Source organism: Pithys albifrons, chromosome 3 (genome assembly GCF_047495875.1).
Source record: "Pithys albifrons albifrons isolate INPA30051 chromosome 3, PitAlb_v1, whole genome shotgun sequence".
Lineage (NCBI taxonomy): Eukaryota > Metazoa > Chordata > Aves > Passeriformes > Thamnophilidae > Pithys > Pithys albifrons.
Window position 1 is genome coordinate 18,485,855 of NC_092460.1, and position 27,353 is coordinate 18,513,207.

The 27,353-nt window shown below is 40.3% G+C and overlaps 1 protein-coding gene across 5 annotated transcripts; it reads right to left on the reverse strand.

The window, feature by feature from the left end:
- Positions 1-40: 40 nt before the first annotated feature.
- On the reverse strand, positions 41-26,539 carry TASOR (transcription activation suppressor). Of its 5 annotated transcripts, none has more exons than XM_071550783.1 (23): positions 26,431-26,539; positions 19,510-19,655; positions 18,309-18,401; positions 17,396-17,468; positions 16,360-16,451; positions 15,839-16,003; positions 14,640-14,767; positions 13,965-13,996; positions 13,202-13,307; positions 12,695-12,798; positions 12,477-12,580; positions 12,173-12,245; positions 11,956-12,030; positions 10,357-11,073; positions 8,275-8,699; positions 7,197-7,335; positions 5,460-6,370; positions 4,645-4,767; positions 3,929-4,088; positions 3,228-3,336; positions 2,891-3,069; positions 2,649-2,807; positions 41-1,990 (listed from the first exon to the last, which is right to left on the reverse strand). In XM_071550783.1, exons 3-23 carry the CDS (start codon positions 18,324-18,326, stop codon positions 1,431-1,433), a joined length of 4,452 nt encoding a protein of 1,483 aa, XP_071406884.1. In that variant the 5' UTR covers positions 18,327-18,401; positions 19,510-19,655; positions 26,431-26,539; the 3' UTR covers positions 41-1,430. The 5 variants fall into 5 exon arrangements, with proteins under 5 accessions (XP_071406884.1, XP_071406881.1, XP_071406882.1 ...); XM_071550780.1 differs by lacking the exon at positions 26,431-26,539 and adding an exon at positions 25,583-26,049 and having other exon boundaries at positions 5,460-6,265; XM_071550781.1 differs by lacking the exon at positions 26,431-26,539 and adding an exon at positions 25,583-26,049 and having other exon boundaries at positions 41-1,816.
- Between the last annotated feature and the right edge of the window lie 814 nt (positions 26,540-27,353).

Consider the following 27,353-nt stretch of genomic DNA (forward strand, 5'->3'; position numbering starts at 1 on the left):
TAAATATCCACCTTTAGGCTGACACACTGAATACAAGGAGTTCTTTTTTCTAAAAAGGTTATTTATTTGCCATGTGTGGGCAGAGTACAACAACTGCTACACTACAGTGTGGTATTGGTTAGTTCTTAATTTGAACAAATAAATTAACTGTTAACAGAGGGAAAGATTGAACTGTAGGGCAAAGTCTGTGGGTTGTGTTTGTCCATTTTTTAAAAGCTGCCCTTTTTTAACCAGTATTTGGTCCCAACTTATTTAATGAGTTTAGAAACAGGTAGTTTCAAACACTGTCATCTGGCACCAAACAGCACATCCCACACAAAGTACTAAAATCAGATTACAAGCAGGAAAACCCCTAAACCCTGGATTCTGGACAGCCTGAAGACGAGCAGTAAGAGACAAGAGTCCCTGCAAAAGCAGCAATACAGTACAAGGGTAAGAGTGAGACAGAGTAAGACAAAGGTCGTCTGGAGACTCCACAGCTCCTTACTGTCAGCTGCTGCTTTCCAGAAACCTGAGCCAGAGGATGAGGTACAAAATGAGCCAATTAGGAGACTGGGGAAGGGAGTTTATAACTGAGAAGATGTGAAATTAAAAAAGACATGATTAAGAAAGAGATAAAACTCTTATGCCAATGTTCACAAAACAAATGAACAACAAAATAAAAACCATGAAAGCCCCAGGAATCATTGAACTGAAGTGGGAAAGGACCAAGGTTTTTCTAACGCAGATTGAATTCACACAGTCATTAAACTCAGGTTTGTCCTTCTCTCATTACAGTAATTACAATGGCCAGATAAAAGCTGTAAAGACACTGATGGCGCTGCAAACAATGTAAAAACCACAGACAATGCAATGTGTTAGCAAGTCCCTTGTGCATTAAGAGTTTATTTGACTTTTGTAATGGAACTGCACCATTGGTTACTCTAATTGAGGTATTTAGCCAAAATCCAGTATATAGTCATGAAAATAACTACACTGCCTTAGAGCTATGTAAAAACATTGTACAAAATTTTTGTCAATGTCAAATAAATACATTAATATTTATGTAAAGAAAAGTGACTTGGATACTCTTACAGTTAAAAAAAGAAAACAACTGGCTCTTTCACATATTTTAGGCAAACATTCAGTTTTACATTAAAACAGACCTCAAACTGAAGCCCAAGTAACAGGTCAAATACAAATGTAGAAACTTAAAAGTGCCAACAAACAAGATAATTCAAGTACAGTAAACGTTAAAAAATATATATATTTATTTAAACTTTCAGATGGTTCCAACAGGGACAAAGCCATCAGGAATTTAAATAGAACAAGGAAACATTTGAGATAACAAGAACAAGAAACATTTTGTTCCAGAATAAAATAGAAATTGTTAATCCAACATTTTAGAAACAGAGAAGTCCACAGCAACTTAGAAAAAGAGACTTAAGAGTTTATTTCTGTTCTGAATATGGCCTGGAAGAATCAGAGCTGCTATTCCAGCCACCGGATGATGAGGACTTTTTTGTATCCATGTTCTGACTGTAGGTAGATAGAAAATAATTGCTCCCTTCTTGGTTTTGATTTGCAGAAGCAATTGGGTATGTTGTTCCCAGAAAAGTCTGATGAGTGAGTACATTTAGGTGGCTGAATTGATGGGACATGTTTAATTGTCTGCTATAAACTGGGAAGTTACTGAAAGTTTGTTCAACTGAATTGTGTTTTTCTCCCTCAGCAGAGCATGTTGTAGAAATGGGAGTAATTGGCTGTTTCTCCTCCAAGTCACTTTTAGAAGTCTTTTCCACCAGGCCAGTTTGTGCTTCGGGAGGTAACTCTGTAACTGATAAGCAGCTTTCTTTAGCATCTACTCCATGTGGGCCCTTGGCCTCTGTCTGCAAAGCTTCCACATGAGCATCATACTTAGAGGCATCATTGCAGATTTCTATCTGTGATATTTCATCCCCTGAATCCAGAGACATGTCCTCCTCATCCTTTTCATCCTTTTCTACAACAACTACATTAAAAAAGAGAGAAGAGTCCTATTCTATTGAAATACAAATTTGGGTTAGAAAGGCCATACACTACTCACAGCGAGTTACACTTCAGGTCTGCAAGTCCAATAGCACTTAAGTCTTGGTCTTCTGCCACTCGTGTTCACTTACTCAACATACACACTTAACCCTCTGGGGGAGTGTCCAGTTACTCCGGTGCTAAAAGCTTCTGCACATTGTGTTCATATTTAGTGTTGGGAAATCCCAACTCCAAGCTCCAAAGGGGGCAATGTCAAAACAGCATCTGAAGTTACACAGCAGGTAAGTATTCAATCAGACAATTAAAGGAGTACAATTTACTGATTCAGTACAGTTTATCTACTACAAGTAGATAAAGGTAGGTAGAAGGGAAAAGTTTATCCTTTTGCTGAAAAGATGGTTACACTACTCTGTCTAGTGCATCAAGTACCATGTTAGCCTGTATTTCTGTATTTAAGATCTCTGGTGCTCCACCCCAGCTGCCTTTCCCCCATCACTTAAAACAGAAAAAGAGTAGCTTGAGAGTTGGGTTTTCCTTGCCAGCTGCACTGTTCATTGAGAAGAGTCAAGGCATACTGTCTAAAGGACCCCCACCCCACACGTCTGGTTTGGCAATAAAAATTTAAGTGTGTTTAACGTTACCTGATTGTCTTTGGCAACCACCAGAGGCAGGAAGGCAGTTCTGCTCCATAACCACGTTGTCATCCCCAAAGAGGCTTTGAAAATTTTGCATGAAGTCATCAACAGCAGCAACCACTATTCCATTATCAACACAACTCGAGAGTGTTTTCAGATTTTTTTCTAGACACATAGAAGATTTTGTATTAATATTTAACACCTATTATGAAAAAAGGGAAAGAGGTATTCACAAATTTGGGGGTTACCTGTTAAGACAACCACGTGTCTCTGTTGTATGTTTTGAGCCTGAAGCCTGACGAGACAGTCTAGTTCTGGGGCATTTCGAGTTTGAGAATCACAGTTATGGTAAGACAGAATCTCAACCAAGTGCTTCTTTTGATAGGTGTTCAGAAGGGTGAGCAGACTCAGGGCATTGGCATTCATCCTACAATGGAGGGAAAAGCTCACTGTTAGAAATACTTGATTGAAGGTCAGTCTAAATATTAGAGGACAAACACAAGAGTAAATTCTACTTAAGTGGGTTTTGGAGACCATAATGGAAGTTGAAGCTTTCAACAGGTGGTACTGAAGAACATTACTTACCTTGCCAGCTCTTTCAGTTTTTTTTGTATTTTGCAGTGGACTTTCCACTGCCATTTTCCATCTGGGTTATTAAGCTTCTCCAGAAACACTAAGAACTCTTTTAGTTTATCTGTTATGAAGATATTGAATAGAAGTTAAGTTTTGTGGTATGCAAACTGGAAACACTGCTTCAGTACATACATAAAGCTGCTTTCTGTTCCCATCATGGCACTGTCACACCACTAATTGAGGTTGTCTCCTGAGCAGACTGGCCAACAACAATATTACAAACTGAGCTGCTTTTCTGTAGGTCAAGTGCCCAGCAGTGGTATTTAAAAGCTGATCTCGGTCATACATGGTCTGCATTGCTAAAATACTTATTTCAAAAAATGGTAACTTCATTAATGATTCCATTTCCAATAAAGAAAAAGTGGGAAAATGTAGGTTTTCAATATTTTTCCTACCATATCTGTGGATTGAGTAGTAAGGAATAAAAGATTCCATGGCCCTAACAATACCAACTTAAGACAAAAATATCTCTGTTCACATGTCCTTCAATAAGGCCCCTGAGGTGAGAAAGACACTGAATTAGCTGAAGTTCTCAAAAAACATCAGAGAAATTAGAAGACTTGATCCTTCACTGCAGTGAGTACAGAACCTCTCCAGGTCTGAAATCTCAGGCTTTTAATCTGTTTTAAAGCTTCAGGAAGCATCACACCCACCTGTGGAGATGGACTCTGGATTAAGAACAGATTCATCCGACACAACAAAACCACCAGACACAAACAGTTCATTGTAAGTGTGATTCTTCACATCATCCAAACTATCAACCCCTGCAAAGTTGACACAGGAGAGCCTCTTCAACGATACTAGGCATGGGATCTGTTTAAAAACATCAGAAAATCACAGATGTATACTAAAGGTCATAAAAAAAAGCTGCTACAGAAGTTTCCTACTTAACTAATGCTAAACACCACACTTTAAAACACATTTTCAAAGGACTACTGTTTTTTCTCTTGCCTGGGAATGTGTTCTGTCGGGAACATTAGAGGAATGAGACAAATGGAAGCTGAGCACTTGGAATAATTTTACTTTCTGTCCACCACAGGTTCATAAGCCCCAACTGTCAGGAATACCTAAGGTCATCTGAGAGCTGCCTTCATCCGTCATTAGAGCATCACATAACTAGAAGCAGAACAACTCAGGCCTCTCTACAGCTTTTACAACTAATAAGAATAAACACACATTAGGAGGTGGAAAAAATTGTGGGTACATGATAAGAGCTTTTTTACCATAACCATTTTGTTTCTTCAAACAGCAACTAACACAGGCATTATAAAGGCTGTGCTGTCAGGAGGAAGCAGCCTGGCTCAAAATGAGCTCCTCTCACCAGTAACAACAGCTTTCTATAGCACATGTTTACTTATGTGTGACATACCTTATGGATGAGGTTGGCAATGTCTTCATTTTGGATAATGATCAACAGTTTATCTACATCAGCTCTTCTTCTAAGGAACTGCTCTGGATGGCACTCTGTATTACCCAAATTTATAAGATACTCCTACCACCACAGAAAGAGAAGATGGAAAAAAAAGTGAGTAGGTAGTTTGGTCAAAACAATCCCCAAATGATGACCATGGCAACTTTTCCACTCAGATGCATCTCGGAGGGAGTGGCTTCCTTGTCTCTGCCATACATTAATCAGAAGGATGCAGTAACACACATTCTGGCTATTTCAGCAAGTCAGTCGTGGCCAACTGACAGTCTATCAAACAGCCTGAGTTTTCAACTAAAGCCAGTTTTTATTATTTCACTTTCAACTTACCCATTTTACTACAGAAGAAAAGTGATCTCCCAAAGTTAACTGTACAATTAACTAGAGGGGAAGGGAAAAAACCCTAAAGGCACACACAGTAAGTTTTTATACATTCTTTCTAAAATGGTAAGCTATCACATTTTTTCCTGTATTATCTTTTTTCTGCAAGGTCACCCCCTGGCAGGATCTTCAGAAAGAACCAACCTACAGCCTCTGCTCTGCTTTTCAATGACAAGAAAATGACTTATGTAAAAGCTAAATATAAGCAAGACTATCTCAAAAGGTCAAATAAGAAATGGGACAGGACAGCCTACTTTCTCAATTCAAGCTTTTTGAAATACATGTCAGAAAACTCTATGTTTGTAAGTCCAGTTTCATACATTTGGATTTGAAAGGCACCCTGACATTATAGAGAGGTTGAACTGAAACAGATTTACCTTGATTTCTCTGCAAAGAATGCTTTCTTCCTCTTTGTGAATATAAAATTTGACTGTGTTTTTCTGTACATCTTTCATAATTTCGACCAAACTGCTAAATACTTCAGGTTTTAACTGGCTTATAAAATCAGAAAAAGCTGGTTGAGTTGAAATGTTTACAATCTCTGGGGATTTCTGTGTCTTTTCTGGTGGCTCCATCAGATCCCCACTGGAAGAGGCCTGATCCTCTGGTTTAGCATTCACGTGATCCATTTTCTCCTTCACTGGGGGCAAGCTGGATGAAGGCTGCTCACTGGCATGCAGCTCTTCCAGCAGGTTATTGCACAGTGGCTCCGGGAACAGCGCAGTGTCGGTGTCCCTGCATACAGACAGTGTGTCAGGCACAAGGTTTGCTGCAGTGTTGCTTCCCACTTCTGATGGTTCAGGACTAGAATAAATTGGTGGAGTGTGCTTAATGCATGAAGAAGCCAAAATGACACTGTTCAACTTTTCACTCAGCGTCTCTATGTACTCTTGGACTGAAACCTCTGATGCCTGTAAACAGATGTATTCAGAAAGTCTCATTATCCTCTCTCGGGCAGAGAGGACTGGTGTGGATACACCACTAACATAAGCAATGTTCTTTTGCTGCAAAATTTCTTGAATCTTTTGTGCAAAGAGATTATATTCTTCTAACAGTGTTGTTTCTATTACTGCACTAATGGAATGCTTAGCTGTAAAAGAGTGCTCTGCCAGCCCATACTGATCTTCAAGTTTCTCCACTTGTCCTGTATAGTGTCCATCTTCTGCTGTCCCCTTCTGTGTGTCTGAAAATGGAGAGGATGGAAACTGGTCATCAGAACTTCTCTGTCTATTTATTCCCCGGGGGTCATTAGGAAGGGCATCCAGTGGCTCTTGTGGTGATTTCAGACCTAGATAGGAAGAGTTCATCATCATCATCGTATGTTGAAAGTCACACACAACTGATACACTAAAACCTCCAAAACAGTTTGATAACAGCATTACGGTTGTGCCTCCCCCACCAAGCACCTTAAATGCAAAGACTCAAGTGTTAACAGTCTGCCAAGGTACAGAAGCACAGTACATTTACCAGCATCAAAAAGTTTGGTGAAAAAGCAGAATACAAGTGGTTTTCCCAGAGATAACGTCCCATCAACAACAGGAACTGCCTCAATCAAATTAGAAATCATGCAGGGTGACACATTATTCAAACATTTTCATTGGCTACTAGGTTATAATCCTCACTTTCACAAAGCTTATTTTAGGCACATGTGACCTTGTGGAGCTGGACTGCAAACTGCAAGCTGCATGTCTGATCTCACAATTATGAACACAGGTGTTTTTGCTTAAAAAGGGAGGACATCAGTCTCGCGATTATTGACACAGCCTCAGTGATACTGCAAGGAGTTATGAAAGCCTCTCATAACCCAAACCTCAGATCCTTTCTGCAGCATTCAAGTTTCTTCACCTTCCACATTCTGAACTACAGTTTTGTGTTTTTAAAGCATTTACATTTCTAAATTATGTCAGTATGTAGCCAAACCAATATTCTCCACTGGTATCTGTTTTCATCCAGCAGATTTCTATAATAATCAAATACCAGAAACAACTGCACAGGCTATAGATGTGCTTTTGTACCAACATGTGACCCATGAATGGGATGCATGAAAGATACAAACCTTTAGAACGTGTTTGCATTCACTATCTGTAGGAACAGAGGAGTTAAACCCACCTTACCTGTAATTGGAATAAGTTTCCAGTGCATTCCAGCTTCTCCTGTACTATTTGAGCTGGGATACTGCCTGTGATAAACATGTTCTATAGGAGCACTAGGACTGTAGTCTTCAAAAGTACTTAGGCTTCCAGTGCTTGCTTCCTAAAAAACAGTCAAAAGGCTCTGCTCAAAACAACTTCTTTTGGTTTTACTGGCTATTAAGCTTTTACATTCTGACCAGTTGGCAGTAAGAATGCACCTGAGTTCACTAGGACATTGGCAATTCTGCCACCAGTGAAGTCAAGTCAAACCTGGAAATGTTTACATGAGATATTTTCCTGGTCTTCCATGAAGTAACTAAGGCAGTACTGAGCACATGCCTTACAATAAAGAAGCTGGCTGAGGCAAAGAGGAAAGAAGGGGAAAACTGGCTGCTCCCCAGCCCTTGTCAGGCTGTTGTTCTGATACCTCACGGAAGCTGCGTGATGTTGGCACTGCTGAGGCACTGCCTGCAGCTAGTACTGGGCCCTCAGACAATCCAGTATCATCTCACATTCCAGATGGTTAGAAGCAAAACAGCACAGAGATTACAGGTAGGACAAACCCCTTCCTGCTATATGACTTAAGAAGCTGGGTTTTGTGGACATGTACCTATACCAGAGATCACAGAGAAACCACAACTCCTGTAGGGTAATCAGCTGGAGCAAGCAGCTGGGGGGGTCCCTGTGATCCCTAAACACAAGGGCCTTCTGCAAAGGGTGTTCTGCCAGTTGTGTGCTCTCAGAAGTCCACCTGGAACGTGTGTATTCTACTGCACCCAGAAGGCACACAAAGGGAGCTGGACATGCACTTAAGTGGTCAGAATTCTTCAACTCTGCTCTCATTTTATTACAGAAAGAGGAGATACAAAGAACCAGAAATACACACTTAAGAGTGAAGAAAATTTCCATGTATGTTCCTACCAAACAGAAAAGCTTCTTCACAGAGAAGTTAATACTCATCTATGCTTACCTGTGTAAAAAATTAAATGGTTTTTCCATTCAGTCTCATAATATTTGAGAACAATACATGCATTATCAGCATCTCAGCAGTTTCACTTACTTGTAACTGTAGTGTGTGTTCAAAGCCTAGTTCATTATCTGGAAGCTGTAGATCAACATTGACAGAGTAGGGCACCTCTGGTTCCAGAATCTCTGGGCTCTGGGGGTCCTTGAAATTAATATTTTCAACCTGAGCAGTATTAGGAAGCTCATGATCCTGAGCTGGAATGGATTCATATTCATATTTTTGTCCCATATCCTCTTCCACTTCATCAGTGCTTATTAATGCTAAAGTTTGATATACAGACTGTGCCACCGCCGCATCCAGCTGTGCAGTAGCTAGTGTTTCCAGGAGCACTTTAATGAGGCTCTGCGTGTCGGCAGCAGCAGCATCAGGGACGTCCTGCGGCCGGAACTCAGCCTCGTGTCCACCAACAGCAGAATTAGTGGAGAAAAAAGAGTGTGGGGAATCCGAGGTTCTGCCCCCTTAAAACAGGGCAAGAAGGGGAAAAGTAATCCATTACTAAGTCTTAAAATAAACCCAAAACCAACAGCCCCCTAAACATCTGGCACATACCCACAGTCTCACTCTTTAGCATCAACTCATACTGTACACATACATTTGAACAGGAGTTTTTAAACAGGTAAATGTTGATAAAAGGGCACTTTCTAAAGCTAGCATTTTCTCCCAGATAAATAATTACCTTTTTTTAGGTCACTCAATACCACACCATTTTATGTTTTAATACAAGTCTCATACTGTGATCTCAGTATTTTACAGAAACCTTTTAAAACTCACATCTCACTTGTTGAAAGAGAAAGGTTAGTTTGAGCACAATATTTACTTCTCTCCATCCTGTCACTGTTGCTCCACAAGCTGATGAGTACTTTACCATGTCTATTTATACTGAACATAACTGTAGAACAGGGTTATTGTTCTACTCCTCCCCTTGGATGAGTAAATGCCATAGCTATTATTCTTCTCAGGACAAGACAGGCTAAGGAACCACTTTAAGTATCTGATTAATCTCCAACTCGTCATAAACGGAAACGTGGAATTGTTAAAGTGCCATTTGACAAATAAAAATCTAATCATGTTTAGGTAGTTAAGCTCCCAATATTTAGGTAAAATTTTTTGCATGGCAAATGGTTTCTAGGGTTACATAAAATCATGGAATTCAAACCATAGATAGATGTGGCCAGTTTGGTACCTCTGAGGGAGGTAAGGAAAAATTTATTTATGAACAATGTTCTGATTACAGCCAGGTAGAAATGCATTCATGTGTTTTACGCTAATAATCAATGTAAAAAGACCTTTAAGGTTCACAGAATTCCAAGTACAAAGCCTACCCTTTGTCTCCTCCATTCCTACATGCCAGTATCTTTTTTCCCTCTAAAGAGGGCAACTTATTTCTAAGATGAGTCACTTCAGCTTCCAAAGTCATTCATGTACACATGAGAATGATGGGTGCTTGCTGTAAATCCCCTCCTCTTTGTGCTGCCCTGCTCCTTGTTCTCCCTTTCTGCAGGAGGCTTCTGTCATTGCCCTGGGAAAAGGGTGAGGGAAACAGAAATCTGCCAGGGTATTTTTTCTGGCAGATCTTAAATCAGATGATATCTGTGATAATTATCTGAGGTTTGGATGCAGATAATTTCAAGTACAGAAAAATTCAATCTTAATACTATTAGGTTGTTTCCTTTGTGCCACTACACGTTACTGGGTATTTCAAAACTTAACTATGCTTCTTCCCTTCAATCCCAACTTCTTAGGTATTTTATAGGGTATTGGAGCCTACCCTGGAATTACAGCAAAGCCTAAAGTCAAACTCTGCAACAAAGACATGATATGAACTCTGCTTAGTACTCTGTATGAGAAAGTCTTTGGACAGCTCCACAGCTAAGCAAACTCTTGGGAAGTGGCTTCTTTCCAAGAGGCAGAACAAAAGCAACTTTCATGACAATTACTGTTAACTTGTCTCCTAGAAAGAGGCAACATAAACTTCATCTCTACTGACAGATCTCAGGCCAATGTTCAAATGAACTACCATGCAGTAATATCCACAGCATGCAAAAAATATTCAATCTATAAAGATTTAAATAACAATGCTTAAAGAAAACTCTAAAACTCTAAAGCCTTACTTACCTTCATACTGATAAATATTCTCTGCAGATTTACTCCTTTTTAAGTATTTGTGCAGACTTTCAGACTGTTTTTCCAGCTTTCTTTTCAGACCACTTCTACTTCTGGTGTCTTCACAATCAGAATCGCCACCTACATTTTTTTTCCTACACTGGATTAAGTTAATAAGTTCTTTGAGTCTTTCTGTATCGTAATCTCCAAAAAGAGGCAGTTTTTGCTTGGCAGCAGTGGCTTCGTATTTTGCATGGATTCTCCTCCCACATTTGGCTTTGGCAAAATCAGAGTAGTCTTCTGTGGCTTCATAATCTGAGATGGGACTGAACTGCTGAAGTTTCCTATTTCTCTCCACCAGTTCCTTAGCTCTAGAAACAGGCAGCTGATATGCTTCACAACCATAAACATAGTTTTGCAAGCAGCCGTCAATATGAGATTTACATCTTGGACCAGAATAAAGAAATTTTTTCTCATCCAACCGTGACGTATACTCATGTAATATAAATTCTCTACCTTTTCCATTGCTACTATAGAATTTTTTCAAATACTCATTTATATGTTTTTCCACAACAACATTGAAATCTCCAGTAGTGTCTTTACGACACTGGACTAAAGCAAAATGGAGAGACTGAATAAACCTTGTGAATTCTGGAATGATTTCCTTTCCTTCATGCAAAACCATGGTAGTTGAATTTTTCTGTATTCCAAATGGAATACTTCTTTGTGCTGCCATAGGAGAAAAGGGAATTCACAATTAAAATCAAATCATGGATCTATCAACAAATGATGACTAGCTAGCAATATTCTATATTAATACATATTGGGTAAAACACAGTTTGGAATGACTGTGGAGAAATAATTCAGTAGCCAGGGAAGTTTTTTTTTTTTGTGAAGTAACCAGCTTTAAAGTTTACTTAGAAGTCAACATACTCATAGTCATGCCAAACTGCTCATTTGCAGAACTCAGTGGTCCACTAACACCTGTGTCCTCGATACAGTCAGCATCTCCAATTTAATCTGCTTTACAGAGCAGATTTCCCTGTCCTGGAAAGCAATTAGATTCTTTTACCACATCTTTGAAACACCAGCTCAAGAAAGCTAAAAGTTGTATCTATTTATTTTTTTTAATTCATTTATTCGCCCTTCCTGCCCTTTCAATGACAAACTGAAACTTTTCTCCATTCAACCACTGAAACGCCCTGAAGACTCAAACCACTGATTAACGTTGTGTTTGACAGAAATTGGAGCTCAGGAGCCTTTGAGATGTCACTGCAGCAAGAACAGAGTGTTTCTCAGTAACTGGCATGCACACACTTTAAATGTCATCTCTTGGATCTCTTGGAATACTGATGTGCACTTAGAATAAGCAATCAAAAAATTTGAGTAAAATTTTACTTTCTCAAAAATGAACAAATTAACCTAAAATGTGTGGTATTTGCTTTTGTGAAGAAATAAATATTTTTGAACGCCATCCCCATGACTATAACCAATGCAAACTGTCACTTCTAGTTCACAATGACTGGCTGTAACACTATAAGGTCTTCGACAGAAAATAATCCATGTTTAAAAAAGCCTGTACACAACACTCGTAACAGGGAACAAACTTACCTGAGCTGATTACAGCTCTAGGTTCTGGAAACAGAAACAATGCATGAAGCACACGGGACCATGCAGGTTGGTGGTCTGGAACACAACAAACCAAAAACAGTGAAAAAGGAGAGGACCACTATGCTTTGAAAGAAAATCAATACTCAAAAACCCACCCACTGAAAAAATCAAAACAAAAAGACTAACTAAAACCCAAAAAAACACAGAGCATGCTTACCATAAGGGGACATCATTTGCCAAGGAGAAAGGAGAAAAAGAAATCCTCTGTCCGTAAGTGGTTTCACGAGAACCTGTATTCAGGCAAAAAAAAGAGTAAGCTGCTTCAAACAGAGATGTCTGCTCACTATAAACACTGACTGTGAGAGAAATTCTGTTGTGAGCGAAGAAGAGCCCTGATATGATACTTAATGATATGCCAGCTAAGGAGTTCCAGTGAGATCACGGATCTTATAGTATGCCTCAAATTACTAGTTAGTAAAATTATTTTTAAGAACAGGAATAGTCAAATCTGTCGCACTCACAAGTTTCTCTTTCTCTAGTTTTTGAAGTAAACCCTCCAAGTGACTCCCAGAACGAGACTTCTCCGCAACTTCATACAGGCTACAGTACATGCCATTCTTCAGCACTGCCACAACACAAGGGGACACAGAGAAAGAAGGTAGGAAGAAAAAGAAACAAAATTGTAATTCAGTAAATTTGAAAACCCTGAATTTCAAAAAATTAAGCTAGAACTATTTACCTTCTTTTCCTCCTTGGTAAGTTTCTTTAAAGAACAACGCTGGTGAAAATTTTTTCTTCAACTGATCAATGCTGACAACTTTTTCAACCTCAAGCTTCTCAGGACTGGAGAAAAAGGGTGGGGGAAGGAAGAAAATTAACAATAAAGGCCTCTTTTTTTGCCTCCCATAGTCCTACCCTCAGTGACCAAATAAGAACTATTAAACACATGCTCTTAAAAATAATTTCTTTGGACTACCTCATGCCAGTGGTGTTTATTCCTGCAAAGGAGTCTGTGTCACTTCAATGCAAAAAGAAAAAACTACAAACAACAAAACACTGAACAGCAAAGAGATGTTGACAGTTGTGTGCCTGAACTATAGGAAGCTCTGGACATGGATGACTTGAGTCCAGTTTCACATATTTAAAGCACTTAGTATTTTAGATTTTCATCTCAATATATCCAAAATCCACCAGTCTCTACTAGAAAGAGTTTTAGCACAACAGTAGTTTAAATGGCAATACTCACAGCTTGCATGGAGGGAAAGAACATGTTGCTGATTTTAAGGAAACGTGGCACACAAGTTTGCGTTTATTCCAAAGCTGTCCCCTCCATACTGTAACAGTAGGTTTCTCTAAATTAAGATGGAGAAAGGAAAACTAAATGAAACCACTTGCTAGGTGGGACTGAAAGATAACGGCAGCAAAGAGGCTGCTGAATCTCCAAAACCACTTTAGGGAAAATTTTATACTAATAACAGACCAGACAATAATGTTAAAAGGTAACAAAAATGGTGTTTTCAATCCTATCATGTTTTAGCAGAGTAAAGGAAGCTGGATGTCACCTAGACCTGTCTATATAAGCACATTTTGGATCCCAACATCTGAGGAACGAGATCCTTTCCTTAACTGTCAACCACTTTCATACATACTAGTTTTGTTTGAATGAGGTTCAAAAAAAAGCATGACAGAGGATCATATTTGAAGTGCATTTGAAGGAGAGATTCAGGAACTGAAGATCGGTTCTTACTACACTGTAAGTAGAGAAGGGAGGAAAAAAAGACTTTGATTTTGTTCACTTCTGTTTTTTCTGGTAAAAAAGATACATACTAAGGTTTCTGTTTCATCACCCAGTATCAGGAAGAGATGCCTGCAATCAACATGGTACAGGATAAAATTAAGGTATACAATCAGCATAACTAAGCTGGTTAAACATAAAATCACATGGGGAAAAACATCCAAAACCTTCCATGTCTGTATCATAAAAACAAAAAAATGCAAATCATTCTTACCTGTTCTTCTATCTGTGTTCAAAGTGTTTGATCTAAGCAAAAGAAAAGAGACAAAATTACTAGGTTGAAACAGAAAATTCTGACCACTACATTTTACATTAAGGATATTTATCAGTCTAAGAAAACAGCAACACTGGTAACTGACTCTCACCTCAAGCTATCCCCATTGCAGCATCTTAGGTCAGCTACTTTAGGTATCTTGACAACTGTATATAGCACCCCATAGCTGAGTTCCCACATCTGGATGCCTTCCTATCAGCTCAGGTATCACCTGGTAGCTGTGATCAGTTGCCCATTTAGATATTCTCTCCACCAGCAGTAAGACACCAGTGATGAGTTCAGTGACCAAATATACAGAATATTATTTTAGAATACCAAGCAAGATGATGCTGTGAACATTTTTATGTCCACGAATTTCCTGAGTTAGGTAAATCCCCCCAACTATACACTGATTTCACCGAGACAGAAGGCAAGTAGGTGAAAAGAGCAGAAGTGCTTCCCCACAGGGGCCAGTCTGCTGCATAAAACCAATTTTGCCACTTCTCACTTTGCATTAGAAGCATTAATTATGCTAAGTCCTTGTGACATGCCCATTCATTTCAGCACTGTTCATTTAAATCAATTTTTAGCTACTGCCAAGAGCTATGAATTCTTCATGTTGATTTCCTGGCTTACCTTGATGGGGGCAAGAATTTTGGTCCTTGCACCATCTCATCTTTATAACCAAATGAAACAACAGCATAAGGACAAACGTGTCTTGGTCTTCGTCTTATCTCATCAAAGCTGTATTCATAGAAGTAGTACTAGGAAAAACAAGTGAGCACAATGTTAAATTAGAAGTCTGGACTAACAGTCAATTTCTTTAAAATCTGGTATCTAAAATAAAACTTTTAAATGCTGTTCTTATATGTACTTCATAATACAATCAATTAAGGTACTTTCTTTTTTTACCTTCTCCCTCCTTTATCAACTACTCACAGATGGAAACTACTTCAGGAGATAATCAATAATGAAAAGTTAATTTTGCACCATTTATTTGAAAGTATATTTGTAATGAGGTAAGAGAAACGTAACAAAAACAAAAAAAATTCACTGAGGAAAGTAAATATTGCAATGAGTTTTGGAGTCTATCCTTAGTTCGGTCACAAAATTATGATGTTAAATGTTAATTAAGGCAAGTTTGTAATAAGAAATGAAAAAATATATTCATTTCTTAGCCATCTGATTCAGTGCCCAGCTCTCATTTACAGAAGACAAAAGAAGTTAATGCTGAAGAGAATGCTTTTAAGCAAGGATCCTGAGATGTACAGACTTGGTAGAATAACCTGACTGCACCAGATTACTGCAGTTACGGAAATGGAACACCTGGAGGAACAGAAATGCTTGGAACAGATTCCATTCTCTCCTCCCTAACCATTTCCAAACCTGAGAATCTGATAAGGGAAACGAAAGATAGAGAGAAGAAAAAGGCAAAAAAAAAGAAAAATACTACTCTTTCCTAGACAACAATTTCCGTTTTACAAGTATCACTTCATGACCACAAATCAGTTACACTTTTTCACTTCAAACTCCACATATTACCTTGTCTCTTGCCCAGCCTACGTTCCAGTTCCCATGTACATTGCCTACCTATTTCCTATTCCACCTACACTCTAATCGGAAGATCTTCTCCATCACATCCATACAAGGGAAACAGGAGAGGCTGACATGTTGTTCTGTGTTTTCTAATATAAGCCCCTGTGGGCTACTCCACACACCTAACTGCAGCTCCACAGAACATGCTCAGTGTTTGCTGTGTTTTCAGTGATTTGAGCATTTCCAAAGTTCTGTCTATGAAGTTTCTATATAAGCAGCTATCACATGCTCAGCTTTACCTGAGTAAGTTCGTAGGCTCGGTAAGTCAACAAGGAGTTTATTTTATGTACATTCTTTGAAACATGACACTCGTGCTTTGGGGTTGGATCTAACACAGTCTTTACAGTTGGCTCCATTGCTTTCATACCAATCTGGTCACATATATATATGCTTTTCATTCTTCCCTGTAACAAAGCAGAAGAACTGTGAGCAGAAGCTTTTTCCTGAAAACTGGCAAATTGCTTCAAGTACCAAAGGAAGTAAGAGAAGGGAAAATAAAACAGGCCATTAAAAAAGTAACTTACAGAAGTATATTATTTTCATACTTTCAAAGAAAACAATACATTTTTTCATTTTATAAAAAATTTATTATGGTGTATTTAAGCTTAATGTCACCATTGGATTTTAAACCTGGAAGGATTCTAGTTTCTCTATAAGCAGATTAAATTAAAGTTAAGGTTAAATGACGTTAAGGTTAAAGCTACCTATGCGTTTTATCGATAAGCAATATAATCATTCAAGAAAAGTAAGATACAATTACCTTTATTATTTTAAAAATGATCACATCTCCAGTTGCTCCTGCTTCTAGAGGATTAGGCTGCAATAAATCAGCATACTTGGAGATATATACACCTGAGAGGAGTACAAAAAAGACACAACAAAATACATTATGCTGATTGTTAAAACATTAGGGGTTTAAAAATCATTACATGGAATTAAAGATCAATGTACACAAAATAATGACAACAACTGACACTCAAGTGCAAAAGTAAAATAATTTTGTCCTTTTCAACACTTATTTCATAGATTTTAAAGCCTCAAACACACAGTCACTTGTTGGTCTAGTTGATTACCTCAGCTCAAAGAAGTGCAACTGAACAATTGCTTAGGTTCCTCTCATTCCAAGTCTGTATTTAACTGCTTTGATAAATTGGCTCCAGAATCTTTACCAGCTACACCACTAAACAATGATATACTCATATACCTCTGTTATGCTTTCAATATTCATGTCACCTCCAAACCATGTCACTCTTAGAGAGAATGACAAAATTATTTCCTAATTTTGTATGCGAAAAGCTTCGCAAAAGGAACTTACTGTCTTGCACCTTCACACCCTTAACACCCTGTGACTCTTCTAAGTCTCCAATATATCTGTGCTCTTCTTGGATTTGTGGATTCAAGAATTTTAGTTCTATCTGCATCAATACTGAGCTGAGCTACTGTGTCCATTGGGTATTTCTGAATGCACATGTGTGTGTGTATGAACACAGCCACACACAGCCACACTCTGCATTAGCTCTCCGGCCTCCCAGTTCTCCTGGAAAGACAAGGTATATTGCTTTGACTTAAGCCAAAATGAGAATTAGCTCCTTCCTTTGGGAATTTAAATGAACTAGTCAAAAACAAGAGTTATGAAATCACATTCTGATGTCTATCTACTTAGCAAAAATATCTTGCTGTGATATTCCTGTAGTAAGCGATAGAAAAGGCACTGAAAGTTTACACAACTGCATCACATTATCTGCCAACTGATAGTGAGTAACACCAGCACTCAGAAGCAAAAGGTAGTTCGTTACCCATGGAAGGCCTGCCAAGAATGGTTATTTCGGAGTGGCCAACCTCCAGCCCCTTTTCACATATGCCGTGGACCTAAAGAGAACAGACATTTTTTTTAAGCAAGTCTATCAGGAAAGCCAGGATATGAACAGAACAAACAGTGAGAAATTACAATTACAGAATTTAGATTGAGATTTTAAAGAAACCCAGCCCTAACAGAGGCAAGACTAGTCTGAATTCCCTTATACACTGTTAAACTGTGCAAGTCAAAAACTAAGTATGAAGCAGTTACACAGCCTCACCTTATCTTGAAAAACAACAGCCTCTCTATACCTTAAACACTGTTTATGAACATTACTTGCTTTAATACAGAGAATTTTAATATTTAAAACCTAAGTAAACTTGCCAAATGGTTGAATGCTTAAGAAATCTTGGCTCATACTGTAACAGCAGAAAAAGCACAGAAATTCTCTTTCCATCACTTTGACTAAAATACACAATCAAAGAAGACTCAGAGTACATTTGCTATTGCAGGTTACCTTGTTGTTGCAAAAGAAACCCCCAAATCCATCAAAACTCAGCTGCAATGAAAACATGAAATATTCCTCCTCATTAAAAAAAAAAAACCAAAACCACAGAACCAATAAAAACCCATGTGTCATCCAGAAAATCTATTCTTTTATTTATAAAACAGAGCCTAAACCTAGAGAACATTAGAGAGACCTCAAATAGCAGAGAATAGAGGATTTAAATGGTGACATATATATAATATATCCCTTTCCCATCCCTCTACACTTCCACTTCTACATTTGCTGAATTTTGCAGAAGTACCTTTATGTGTGTCAATAAAAACACCCAGAAAAAAATGAAATAAAAACCCCCAAACACTGATAAAGGAGAAAGTATTTCCTATGCAACGCTTTGCTGTCTCACCTTACGCCGAGCCACCATCAGGAACGCGTAGCTCTCAGAGAGCTCCTTTTCCAGGCGACCATCGAATTTCAGCTCCCTGCGCTTTTCTGTGAACTGTTAGTACAGAACATTCTCAACACAGGCAGACAGACCACTGCGTCACAGTCAAGGGTCAGTGTTTTAAAGCCCCACCTACATTAGCAGGTCCAAGTGTACAAAAATATCAAAAGATAATCCAAATGACACTAGAAAATTAAAATTTTAAAAACGTTGTACCTTTGGGAAATAGAGGCATAATCTGCTCAATTGTTTCTGTGGCTTTTAAGAGACACTATTCAAAGGAACCTGTGCAGTAACATTTTAGTTTTACATTTGTAGCAGAACTAGCTAGAACCATCCAGCTCAATGCCTTCCATAGCACCTTTGAAACTCCATAAGTAAGACTTCTTTTTTTTAGGAGACAGATTCTTAACTCTTACATTGTGCATGTACTTTTGCATATGCACCTTCCTGCTACTGAGGTGGGTTTTACCAGCTGCAGTACACTTTAGCTGTAACCATGAATATTTTATGTTACAGTGACAGAAAATGCTTCAGTTTATCTTACAGCTTCAAGATAGTAATTACAGTAAATAATTATATATTCATTGATTTCACATGTGAAGCTTTTTAGCACTGGGAACAAAAACTTATTTGAGAGTGATGAAAGCAAGCCAGGGCTGGATTTCAGAGACACCAGGTAAGGTACAGCAGAAGTGGCTCAACCAAGCTGCTCCACTTACTAGTTCAAGTAATCGACTTGTTAAGTACTTCTTGGAAAACAACAAAAACTACAGAGACTATGAAAATTTAGTATCAGGCACAGATGTCAATCTTAAATTTCACAGGAAACATCAGGCCTTGCAAAGAAGACATCTTTCCAGGTTATTAAAAATACATAAAAGTTTAAGAAAATTTTTGAAACTAAAATTACACAGAGAGAAGTGGTGCCAAATACAATTTTTCTTTAAGCCTTTTATGAGTATCTGGCAGCCAAGAGTTAATCTATGCAGTTAATAAACTTGCTGGAGAGAAATAGCTGCTTTCATTTCTGGGGATGTGAGTTTGCAATTAAGTATCAAGCACATAAGTACAAAATAATCCCCAGGTCTCTGCCTCTGGATTTGGAAAAAATAACTGTCATTTGACTGGGACCTTGAACAGAAACCACAAATATACTCACTTCCTTCTCCAACAGTTCACTGTGAACTAAGCAGGCTTTCTTGTACCGAAAATTGGATATTGAACTTGGATCCAAGTAAGAAGAATGCAGAATCTTCACAATATCCTCAAATTCTCGAGAACCTGGAACTACTGCCTGAAAGAGTGCTATAAAAGATAAGAAATAAAATAGTAAGCACCAATATACATGTGAAAAAAATCCAACATTTTTCAGTTCATTGACAGTTTATGCATGAAGACAAATGCTTCATGATTCAATTTAGAATACAAAACACCTCAAATATATGGAAAAGATGGACTTCACAAAGTTCATCTTAAAGTTGCCTAGGATTACAGCATTTTAAAAAAATCATATTTCTTCATGCCTTTTTAATATTACTCTGGAGCAGCTACTGTCAGAAGTTTGTAAGGGAAGCACCTCAATTTGAATTTACTCTAACACCTCATATGTATAGCAAAACACTGTAATTAAACTTTCACAACTGTAATTAAACTAATTAGCTCTTTTAATTAAGAAGCAGGAACAAATTGTTCCAATAAAAACCTCAATAAGAGTTTCATAGCTTGGCCTCGCTTTAGAACTATTATGGGGTTATGTGTTTGTGCGCTTATGGCAATTCACTAAATATAAATTCAACCTTGTTTTAAGACAAATAAGTCCCTATTATTAAAAAAAACACTGCCTGTGTTTATGCTTTATGGTCTCATCCTTAAAATAACCGCTTTAAAAGGAAAGCCCTTCATCTGCTGTTGTAGAAATTCTCCTTTTGGGCAAACCTTTGCTGAGTTCCCACCGGGAAGCTTTCATGTCCCCAGGCTCCTTTATCTCTATTTGGGTACCAAAGTGACAAACTGACCAGAAGAACAAGACCAGGTGGGCCAGCAGAGGATGTGAATACAGGTTATGAGAGTGGAGGCCAGGAAAATAACTTCTCTGGGAGAACTGAACCAGTACAACAGAAAAGAGTGTTTTTCTCCACAGGGTACCTTCCAAACCACGCACCAGAAGTGCAGAATTTTATGTTAGGAAGAACTACAATAGCACTAGTCTTACAGAAAAAGACAATCTATCATTACTCTAACAGCAAATTAAATTTAATTACATCTTTAGAGTATATTCTCCAATTTCATTAAATAATAGGGCAGTAGATTTACATAGCAATCTTCCTCATTTGCAGGAAATATTTACTATGTAATCCTCAATATAAAACGAATGTTCCTAATGAGAACTGAACTGGTTTGTGTTATCTAGTAAATGCTGCCTTTGCACACACACTTTAGAATGTAACACCACATGGGCAAACTGAAGTCAAGCAACGATTCCAACACCAGCACAATGAGTATGTGATTTTTTAAGAGCGGAAGTTCTGAAAGTGATTAAGAATCATGCTTATATAACATCCTTTTTAGTAACAATGCCTTCATTCTTGAAAGGCTGACAGCAATATGGCAGGAAAGGTAACTGGAAGGGAATGAATTTTCTACTTAGCATTTCTAAGACTGAATGCACTTGTATTGAAAAGAGAAATGCTTACTAATAAAACAAGCCCACTATAGGTATACACACACTGGAAAAGCACCTCGTGTTCCACCCTACCCCCAAACAGGCACTGCAACACCAGGGCTTAGGAAGTCCCTGTCAGAAGATCCGAGTTTCACATCCTGCCAGCCCCTCAAAAGGTCCAGTTAAGGCAGAAGGTTCTCTCTGCCAGCTGCCTGTCCAAATTTCCTGTTTTCTTAACAGCGTTTGCAGGACCTTATCCCTTCCCCCTCCTTCCCTGAGATACGTGCTCAGTGAAAACCAGCCTCTCCCCTCCATCTGAAGCCCCAGCAAGTAGAAAATGCCACAGGATGAGCAACAAAGAGTGCCCACAAACAGTACACAATGTCTTACCTACTTCCCAGATCCAAATCTAGGAAAAGGCACATTATTACATCACTTAAGATCCTGTCATACATCCAAATATTGTCAACTATGTTCCCATTTGTGTTTAAACATTTCCTGCTTTGTGAAAAGCTGATGAGTGAGCTCAGACTTGCCAAAAAGCAGCAAATCTCTGTTCTCCTGCTAGGGACAACCTCCAGACTATTACGCAATTAGCTCTCAACAGATTAATGGAAGGGGTCTATCTATTCCTTAAATTACAAAATACAGAAACTGAGATTTCTTTTTTAAGATTGTTGCAGTTTTTTCTTCCAGAACTTGAGGCACTGCAGACTTCAGGTTATCAATAAAAACCTGAAACACTGCCCTAGTAAGGTGTAGCAAGGCACTGCTTTTCAGTCTGTCACCTAAGCCAGGGGTGTTTAAGGCCAGTGATGTTCTGAAACTTTAATGTCACCACAGCCTGTGCATCACTTAAAGGAAGGAACTCAGAGGCAAGACAAAAATAAAATAAAAAAAGTACTAAACTAGACTTTCTACAGCATCACCAAGGCCTGCACTCCCAGGCAAATGATGAAACCACTGAGCTAATTTCGTCCTGCATGACTTCAAAGACCAGTAGTGGGGAGATACGTATCTTGCAGGGCTGCAGTACAAGCCTGAGGGGGGTATGCTGCACCTTTACTGACCTGTGTTAATTAACCAGTAATTAAAGTAACCTGCACCATCCTTATAACACAAGTCAATTACTGTGGGTTTTGCTGGCTTGCTCTGCATAAGTAAAAGTTAAGTTAATAAATACTGGGTTTGTTCAAGTTCTACCCACAGCACTGGAACATATCTAAGTATTTTTAGGTGGAAAGTGAGTCTAATTAATGAGTCCTACTCAGGGACAGGCACTGGACTGGATGTTTAGATTCATGTCATGTCATGTCATGCTTCTCTTTCACAGCTGTCTAATGCTTCAACTTCAGAAAACAAAGACTGGAGTTAGTGGGTTTGTTGTTTGCTTTTAAATCAGAACATGAGGAAGACAGAGACATCCTCCTTAAGAAATCCAAAACAACTTTTAAGTGAAGATAAGTAAATTACTGATGTTCTCATCAGCTAAGTTGGCAGAATGCTTGCACTCTTCACACACAAGTGCTTCTACTACAAAAATTCCATTGAGAAGCACCATTTTAAGTCTTCATTTTTTAAGATTAAGACCAAAAATATGTAGTATAAATGAACCATAATATTTATGACTTTTTCAGCCCCAAATGTTTTTTGCTCTCAGAAGGCCTAAACAGTTATCCAGTTCAAGCACTGACTGACCTTCCCACATAGTAAATAGCAGATACACATCTCTACGAAAGATATGGAACATCAGAAGACAAAAGGCAAAGTCGTTAAGTAGAAAAGGGACAACCAGGACCTCCAAGCAAGTATCGCTGGGAGTTTCATGGATAAAAGTGAGACCTTTTTCCCCCACTCAGCCTGAGAAACAGCAGACTGTTTGTTACCTTGGCAGATTTTGGAAACAAACACCCAGTTTTAATCAACAAGCAACCCCTTAAAGTCTCTGGCTGCTATGTCAGCAGGATTTCTGGAATAGTCTTCTGGTATGAGGATCACTCATTGTTCAGTAAAAGTCAAAAGCACTCTTCCAGTGCTCTATTCTTAAAATTTGTTTTCCAGACTTGGAAACCTCCAAAAACACAAGCAGCTAAACAGGAATATTAAAAAAATAGATAAGCTAATCAAGAGAACACAGTAACACCGTTAATGACCTGTATGTACAGAAACTTGCAAGAGAGTTTTAAGGAGCAAAACAAATGCAGGCATATCTTAAGTAATCTCACAGACAAGCTTTCAGTTTTGTTTCCTGAATTCTTACACCAGGAAAAAGAATGAGGAAATCAGAAAAATATTTTGTGACAACTAACCAGTTGGTTTTTTAAGTAAGGTATTTCCTCCAGATGCATTTCTCCACATTGACTGTTGACTTTCAGTCCCTACTTAAGTCTCCAGAGAGGGAAACAGATTCCAGAAAGGCTAAATAAGCAGCCAAGTCCTAAATTTTCTAGGATGCTTCCCTTTTAATTGCTTCACAATCAAAAATTGTCACTGAAACACATTTTGGGCTTAAAAAGGTAAGAAAAATAAGAAAAAAAAACAGCAAAAAAAAAGGAGAAAAACCCCAGATACCTGCAACAAAGTCATTCTGTACATACTTTGAAGGTAACAGCTAAGCCTTCATAACCAAGGCAACAGGATGGCACCTCCAAGAAAGAAATGGTGGTGTAAAAAGCATAACAAGTACAATTCCAAAGGCAGGAAGTATGGAGGAAGCTTCCACATGTAGTTTGATGCTGAATCTTAGAAGCTAAAGCCAAGAGAGCTCTTCTGAGAAGGTCTGATGACATTCTCATTATTCTGCAATTTAACAAGATGTATTTGCCACTAAGCATGTGCCACTACAGCACCAGATGATGAACACACAGCTGAGCTTCCAGTTCAGTTCCAGAACTGATTGAATTGCACCATTTTTCAAATGACAACGGAAATCCCAACAGTAACTTGGTTGTCCTCAAAGACCACTTTGGCAGCCCACTTTTGCTACCACAGGTGCTCCCACAGCACTGTCCTGTATCACACGGTGTGAGACCAACACCAGCAAGCCCAAGGCCACAAGCACCACGGACTGAATGAAGGCCTGCTTTGAGAAGTTCCAAAACCGTAAGTCATCAGAATGATTAAAATGCCCAAGAACCTTTCTGGAGGCTGAAAGGGAAAAAAAGACAACTACACTACAAAGTAAGACTTTAAGAATGGTTCAAATGACCTTGATGTCAGCAAGTCAGTTTTTCAAGTAAGGTAAGAATGGCTTCCACTTCTATCCTAGAAGCCCCAGAAGCCCAAGATCTGAACTGCACACCTACGTGTTTTTGCACATTGCAGGAGATGGCTCTGCATAGGCAAATAATGAATTTGATGACTGAAAAAAATATTTTGCAGGTTTTCATTCACATTGGAACTTCAAATGTCAGTGGATAAATACTAAACATTTCTGAGATTTATTTAAAGGTACTCACATGTAACCACACTTGGGTGTGGTATACAGAAGTGCATGAGGCACCATGTTAAATTCAGGTATTTTTCTGTCAGATGAATAAGAGACCTTTTTCCTCCAAATCAAACCCTTTACAATGAATCTCTGCCAGATTTGTGTCACCCCACCGGGGGTAGCAATGGGAAAGAAAGAAAATGGGGACATAATGGAAGGAGAGAAAGACTGGATAATGAAATAAACCTACCTTCATCTCTTCCTTACAGAAGAAAGCATTTCAAGAAGATGTTATATTCTTCTCTGAAGAACTAGAAGCCTATGTGAACAAGTATTTTTGTGATATGGACTAAGTTACTGACCCCAGATTGCAAAGGGAAAGAACTGAGGAAAGTTTCAGTGAGGAAATCAGATGTCTTCAACTCCACGTACCAAAGTTAAGCAGAAGCCAGTGGAGTCTTATGAGAAGAAATACCACAGGCTTTTAGAAGAAGAGTTACTTAGAAACAAAAAAAACCCAAGAAACCAAACCCTGGACACTTGGAAGCAAAACACTTCCAAGGCGAAGCCCGAGGACGTGGGATGCTCCTTTCCCCCTGCAAAGAAGTTTCACCAGATAAGAAGAGTCTTCTGCGTATCATCAAAGAATGGCACTTCTGCTGTGTTTATCTATCCTGAACAGGATTACACTCCCCTCCTGCAGGGAGGAGGTCAGAGGGAAGAGAAAAGCCAACCATCTTCTCTGATGTCCGTGTTCCAGAGAACCATCTTCTCACATACGACTGCAGCTCCAGAGGCAGAGCCGTAATCAACTCACGCCCACCCTGATCGCATCCACCTTCTCCTTTTAAAGCAGCGGTCTGAAATTCAAGCCGAGATTTGAGTTTGATTTGGTTGTTATTTTGGGTTTTTTTTCCTCCTTCTTGTAACAAAATGAAAGGCAGAAAGAAAAGAGGGAGGGGTAGGGAAAGAATGTAAAAGCCTGACACTAAAATCGTCTCCCCAGCAGCGTCGGGAGTCGGACTCGGCAGAGCCTCCTCCGCACCGCAAGGTTTGCATGCACCGTGTGAGGCGCCTGGAGCCTGATGGATCGGATGGAGGGAAGCGAGGGAGAGAAGGGAGGGGAAGGGAAGGAACAACCTTTCTTTTCTCTGCTCTTCCTGGGGATCTGAAAGTTCTTCCTAACAGGCTGGTGGTCTTCTGGGGGCTTAGGGAGAGGGGGCGGCCCACCGAGCACACCGCTGGGCGGCTGCTGCTGTTCATTTGCCGTCGAGATGCTGCTCCTGCGCTGGCTGCTGCCAGTGATGCTGAGGTTTGTGGGGACTTTGTCCTCTGCAGCAGCATTAGCCACCAGCAGCGCCTCTCCAGCGCTACTGCTCTCAGAGCGTCCGCCATTTTGTGTGGTGTCCTCAGCGGCTCCCGCTCTGTTACTCTCCGCTCCGATGACGCCCGCGCCGGTCTTCTCCGTCCGCTGATGCTGCTCCGACTCCATCTCGCCACCACTGGGGATCGCGGCATCCGTCATTCCCTCCGCAGAAGCGAGCCCGGCAGCCCGCGCCGTGCCCTCCTCCCGCACCGCGCCCCTGCCCGCGCCGGCGCCGCGCGCCGCCCCGGCCCCCCCGCGCCCGCCGCCCCCGGCCGCCCCCGCCCCGGCGCACAACATGGCGGCAGCGCGGGGCGGGGGCGGGGCCACGGCTGGCCGGCCCAGCCAATCCGCTCGCGGCAGACGTTATAAAAATGGGCGCGGGGAAGGTAGCGGCTTCTCGAATGAGGTGGCTCAGGCCCTGCCGAATGCTCACGGCCCTGCCCGGTACCCACCGCCCGGTACCCACTGCTCGGTTGTCACCGCCCTGCCCGGTGCCCACCGCCCTGCCCGGTGCCCACCGCCCTCCCACGCACCGGCCCCGCTCGGCACCCACGGCCCCCCCTCTCACCGGCCCCGTTCGATACCCACCGCCGTCCCGCTCACCGCCTGGCTCAGCACCTACCGCCCGGCAGCGCCTCCTCGGGCTCTGGACCGAGACCCTGCGCGGCCCCAGCCCCGCGCTCGTCCCGTGCGGCGTGTCCCGGGCCGGGCGGAGGGAGCGCTGCAGCCCCCGGAACGCCGCAGGGGAGCCCCTGCCACGATGCGCCGCGGGGTCACAGCACTGCGGGAGTGCCTGCCAGTCAGTTCCGCAAAGTGCACACACCTACACCTTATATGTCAACATTATATGAGTATTCATTTTAAGTTTCCTGCATCCGTCCTACATATTCATGACACTTATTAGCATATATACATATCCTTATAAGGTCTCCGAGGGGCTGAACTGAGGGTCTTGTCTCTCTGGAGCCCCCGAAGTTCTAAGTGACTGACTTGTGACCTTTAAGACAATATACCTGGTTACAGAGTAACCTGGTATTGCTTGGCTGGTTGCCTCAGTTCTTTTCTTCATTGTTGCGTTGCTTTGCTTGCTTAGTCCTCTTAAATCACTTGGCTCAGAGTTAGAGGTAATTTCTACGGTACATTCTGCTTCAAAAAGCCCTCCGACATCACTCCTGGAGCAAGGTGGCCCTTGGGCACGACCCTGCCGGGGGTTTGGGGTGCAGGAACCGTGCAGGGGCTCAGCTGGGGCTCAGCGCAGCTCCCCGGCCCCCAGAGGCACAGCAGCCTCCACAAACTCACTCCCTGAACAGAAAGTACACTGCACACACCACCAGCTCGGACTTCTTCCTCTCACATGTAAAGGTTTGTTCCCAAGGCATTGGACAAAATGAGCTCTGAGGAATGCACTGGACTGGACAGCGCCTGCTGAAAATAAGCCATTCGAGCAGTGCCTAGGAAATATGAATACCAGATGTTTAGTTTTACAAGTAACTAGCAAAACATTAAAAGCCTGTAATTTGTTTTAAAGTATATATACTTAAAAGT

Coding starts and splice junctions, on each gene's coding strand:
- TASOR (XM_071550779.1), bottom strand. CDS start 25,967: ATGACGGATGCCGCGATCCCCAGTGGTGGCGAGATGGAGTCGGAGCAG. Junction 16,452..17,395: donor TCTTGGCAGGCCTTCCATGG/GTAACGAACTAC, acceptor TACTCCTCTCAG/GTGTATATATCTCCAAGTAT. Junction 2,808..2,890: donor ACACGTGGTTGTCTTAACAG/GTAACCCCCAAA, acceptor CTATGTGTCTAG/AAAAAAATCTGAAAACACTC.